This window comes from Biomphalaria glabrata, chromosome 16 (genome assembly GCF_947242115.1).
Source record: "Biomphalaria glabrata chromosome 16, xgBioGlab47.1, whole genome shotgun sequence".
Taxonomy (NCBI): Eukaryota; Metazoa; Mollusca; class Gastropoda; family Planorbidae; genus Biomphalaria; species Biomphalaria glabrata.
In genome coordinates, this window is record NC_074726.1 from 25000130 (window position 1) to 25004986 (window position 4857).

General features: G+C 37.5%; 1 protein-coding gene across 1 annotated transcript; it reads right to left on the reverse strand.

Moving 5' to 3' along the window:
• Nucleotides 1-385: 385 nt before the first annotated feature.
• Nucleotides 386-3956, reverse strand: LOC106060330 (hatching enzyme 1.2-like). The gene is made up of 3 exons (XM_013218159.2): nt 3792-3956; nt 2956-3114; nt 386-1904 (listed from the first exon to the last, which is right to left on the reverse strand). Exons 1-3 carry the CDS (start codon nt 3837-3839, stop codon nt 831-833), a joined length of 1281 nt encoding a protein of 426 aa, XP_013073613.2. The 5' UTR covers nt 3840-3956; the 3' UTR covers nt 386-830.
• Nucleotides 3957-4857: the final 901 nt, after the last annotated feature.

A 4857-nucleotide genomic window follows, 5' to 3' on the forward strand; every position in this document is an offset into this window, starting at 1 on the left:
GTGCATGCGTGAGATGTGTTACTTTTGCAAAGCTACTAATATATGAAATTATTATTCACATTCGTATTTACTTTGTATATTAACATTCATTATATATTTATGTTTTATTTTTAAATATTTATTGTTAAGCGATCGTTGTTGTTTCATACCACTACTTCTGTCAAGTACGATTTCTATCCCTTGTTCGATACCCCAAACAAAAATTACCAATAGTTAATTAACTAATTGGTTCATTTTTTTTATTGATTCCTATTTAGTCAGGTACTAGAAATAATTGTACGAAATTTTGCAAAATTGGATGTGGGGAAATAACGTGTACAAACTTTTTACCTCACAGAGTGAGTTCATATAAGCTTTTGTGAAAATAATAATACTCAAATATAGGCATATTGCTATGTAATAATAACAATAATAATAATAATCTTTATTATCCATAAAGAAATTTGTCTTACAATTTGTGCATTACACCAATAAAAAAAATTATAATTATAAAAATATATATATACATATACATATATATATAAATATACATTCACACCAGACTCACTCATAATTTACATGCGGCAAGTTTATATCAGATAGTTTCTATACAAATGTAATTCACCCATAACCTATAATTTTAAATCATGTTAAGTACCAAAAGGGTGGAATGAAATATAAAATGCATACAGTGTACATTATTTGACTTTATTTTTACAAATTTTAGAAAATCAGAAGATCCAAATACAATTTTCTTTTGATTTCTACATTATTGACTTTTAAGCTAAGATAAGCTCTCAACTAATGTAACAAACTGACTAGTTTGGTCCTTAAATTAGAATCGATGGCATCTACGATTCAAATCTAGGTTTTGACTTCGCCTGTTTGTCGCATGTTTTGCAGGTTAACGGGCACATGGACCTCACATAAGTCTTGTAGATGCCGGCGGTACAATAGCCTTGCTTTTTGTAGCCTGCACATTTGTCGCTCGCGTCCTTACAGACGGGCGTTGGTCTGGTGCTGGTCTGACAATTTCCACAGGAGGCTCTGCAGTACATGCTGATGTAAGAGATTCTATTGCAGTAACCGGCCTTTGCCCAGCTCTGACAGCGGGTGTTCATGTCGCTGCAAGTTGGGGCTGGAGAGGTAGCTCGAGTCACAGGCTTGGGCGTTGTCTGCACGGTTCCAGTTTTCGCGCAGAGCTGGACAGGACTTCCGGGGCACCAACATCTGCAGTCTTTCCCCACGAACCCTTGCTGTGGGCACTGGATGTTGCCGCAGCGGTCGTGGCACTTGTACATAAGGTTGGCCAGCTTGATGTCGTTGAAGCTTAGACCTTCTCGGTTTCCTATGACGTTCTGGTACCTCGGATCCTTTGTCTGGATGGTAAGTCCATCATTATTGGAGAAGGCGCGCCCTCCGTAGTGCATCACGCTGCTGTAGTCGTAAGGTACCCCGTATGTATTGACAACATTGGCCGGGTACTTCACGAATTCCGTTAATGCATTCTGCAGAATGTTCTGCTTAAGAATAGTCACGTGGTTGTCCCTGTCGGGGCGGTTCTGCTCGTGAAAGAAACCACTGGCGTGTCCTAGCTCATGTATAATTATACCTTTATACCTACACGCGCGAGCTAGGTGAAGGGTCTGGGGCCCTTGAACCATTCCTACGTTGGAAGAACACCCGTTCCCGTTGTCTATTCTGACGTAGTTACTGTCTGATCTGGTAGCCCTTCTAAAGTTGATACATGTGTAGTTCTGCCACTCTGCGATGGCAGCATTGATCTCCCTCAAGTCACTGGTGCTGAATATGTTTGGAACTATTTCGTAAGGTATCTCTTTCTTGGGCCATCGGTAAACCTGGTCCCTTATAGCCTTTCTTTTCCATCTCTTTACCTTCTGCTCACCGCTGGCAGAACTGGATTCCTGAGAATTAAAGAAACACACACAAATATTGTCATTTCTAAAAACCCATTAATACACAGAACAAGCATACGACTTCAGAGTTTTCTATTATACTTAGTAATAGACTTCATTTTCAATTATACTTAGCAATAGACTCCAGAGTTTTTAATTATACTTGGCAATAATGGGGCGCAAAGTTAATTTCAAATTTGATTATATAGCGAGAACTACTGGCGCCAGAGACGACTGCAAAGCCAGGAGCGTTCATGATGCTCATGGCCTATATGCATATGTTCAATGCTAATAAAGGGCGTAGTCAAAGCTTTGAAAAAGGAGGTTTGATACACAACTTAATGTGTGTATGTACTGTGTTTCATATACAAAGACATGTAAGCATCTGCTAATTAAGTGACGGCAAGTTGAAACTCATGCGTGGTGTACAATCCTCTGCATAAAGACGCTCAGTTACAATCATCTCTTTAATTTTTAGTAAAGCTAGAAAGCTAAATGCACTGCTACCACTACGGAACTTGATGTAGATACCCTCATGCAGATGTATCACCAGCACTCTTGGCTTTATTCTTTGGATCAATGCTCAATTAAATTAAAGGCATAATAAATACAAACTAAAGGAACATAAGTAAAAAAAAAAAAAGCAAAGTTCCCCTTTCAGACATTGTGGTTAGGGATGTAAAGTTCATCTGATTCTGTGGCCCACGGTTAACGAGGGTGTCATGTGGCCAGCACAATGACCAACTGCTTTTACTTTCCCCAACTATCGTCAGGTACCCATTACAGCTGGGTGGACTCAGAGGCGCCCGAAGATCATGAAATAAAAAATCCCAGTCTTCACCAGGATTCAAACCCCGCACCCCGGTTAGGTAGTCAAGCGCTTTGCCGCTCAGCCAACGCGCCTCCTAAAGGAACCTGAAATATATTTTATAACATCCTTACAGCATACAACATGGAATGCAACATAAGGCATAGATCTACCAATAGAAAAACTAAAAAAAAAACTTGCTCTACTCAGTGTATAGATAAGAACTCACACGAATGTTCAGGATATACTTACATACAAGGCATTGTATTGATCTTTGGTCAATACCATATCTAGTTCACGCATGACCATCCCCGACTCTACATCTTTGAGATAGAAGTCACTCGACTCGGATGCCAAGACAATCAGTTCATCTATAGATCTACACGAAACCGGAAACAGTTGGGACGTCAGCTGAAATTTTAAACAAAAAATATAAAGAAAATCGAAGGTAGCATTCATTTTTCTAAAGGTCCATAAAGACATTTTTTTTGGAAGTTAAAAGTAAATGTTTCCTTTGCCGATAAAAGGGAATATCTGAAAATTGCAACAATGTATGTTCAATACAAAAACTCTATACACCGATCTTCTTACAAAGCTTTTATCAACTCTCTCCTTGCGTTTCTCTATCTGGTAAAAAGTTTGTACACGTTTGTTTTTTCTCAAATCTATTTTCGAATCAAGTTGAAACTTTGGTCAATTATTTATCGGTATAGACAAGACATGAATTAAAAAAAAAACTATGACTACGATAGTGGAACCACCACCACCACTACACCAAAACCAAATAACATTGAAGGCTTTGATTTAGATTTTATCCTGAATGTATCAGTATATTTATATCGCATTTGGGTCTGCATAGTCATGCGAATCACTGTGCGCATCCTTAATCTTCGGAATCGAAGACATTGCCATTATTATCAGTATATTTACAAAAGACATGCCAATGCATGTTAAGTAATAATTGTCATGACACTTCACTCTTCTACCTCTTCTTAAAATTAACAAATGTCAGCTTTCCATTGCCCCTAGGGGACGAACTTTCGTAACAATGACATACTCTGTCGCTAAAATTTTATAGCATAACTTACCAATATAACATGTATTAGAAAATGAGACTTTAAATCTACGATCGTCATTTTTGCGCCACTTTCATCCACTTAAAAAAATTTCAGAAATTTTAGAGTTGTCAAGCTGAACAAAACTCCTTAAAATATTTTTTTTGTAATCTATAGTCGAATGTGTGGACTATAGAAGTAATGGATATTAATGTCTTCATTGCCAATATGACTTTTTGGTTTATATAATGGCTCTTCGACAGTGCCACCCTTTTGTTCGTCTCAAGTGGCTTTCGTAACAATCTGCAGTGACTCAGATTTCATTCATGACGTGACTCTAATATCCTGGTTATATTTCTCACGGCATTTTTTCACTTAACATTGAAGGACAAGATCCACACCTAACGACTTCATCTTTGTATGTAAATTAGGACAACGAAACGAGGGCTATTCGTTGTAAAGGAGGTCCCAAAGAGTTTGTGTTAATAGGCTCTGTTCGAAACTTTTTCATAAAATGAATATTTAAAACAATAAAAATAGTTTTTAGAAATACTTTAAAAATAAAAACAAACTTGTTATTAAGTGCAATTGTATCAATTAGTTTGGATCAGTTATGTTATTATATGTAGGCCTATGACTGACCTAGACACATAAATCTGTGCTGTAGAAATATTTTTACCAATTGTTTTTGTTTAGCTGTTGTAGTTTTTTTTTTCAATACGCTCTGATCCTATCACTTGTCTAGGCCAGTTGTGAAAGGTGGAGGGAAGAAAGTCGTAACTTGGTGAATGTTTACATGATCGTTTTTTAAATGCATACAAAAAATGTTCACTCAGTGCTCAAGATTCCTCAAAGGGGACTAATTCAACTTATACCACCATATCTGTCAAGTACGATTTCTTTCCATTGTTCAAGATACCTAACAAAATAATTACTTAAAAGCTGAGACGAAGGCTCTTCGAGCTCTAAGTTTGTATGCCTGCTGAACAACCGTTATGTCTGGAAGAGATCCAAGTCTATGCCTATGTCTATTGCTATTTCCGATATATCTGGCACTCCGGGCGCATGGACTAGAATGCATGGCCGAAGGCCGAGTACA

Bases quoted from the DNA above. Each gene is read 5' to 3' on its own strand.
- LOC106060330 (XM_013218159.2), bottom strand. From the start codon at position 3,839: ATGACGATCGTAGATTTAAAGTCTCATTTTCTAATACATGTTATATTG. The intron at 3,115-3,791 runs GTAAGTTATGCT...TTAAAATTTCAG, and splicing joins TTCTAATACATGTTATATTG to CTGACGTCCCAACTGTTTCC. The intron at 1,905-2,955 runs GTAAGTATATCC...TTTAATTCTCAG, and splicing joins ATCAATACAATGCCTTGTAT to GAATCCAGTTCTGCCAGCGG.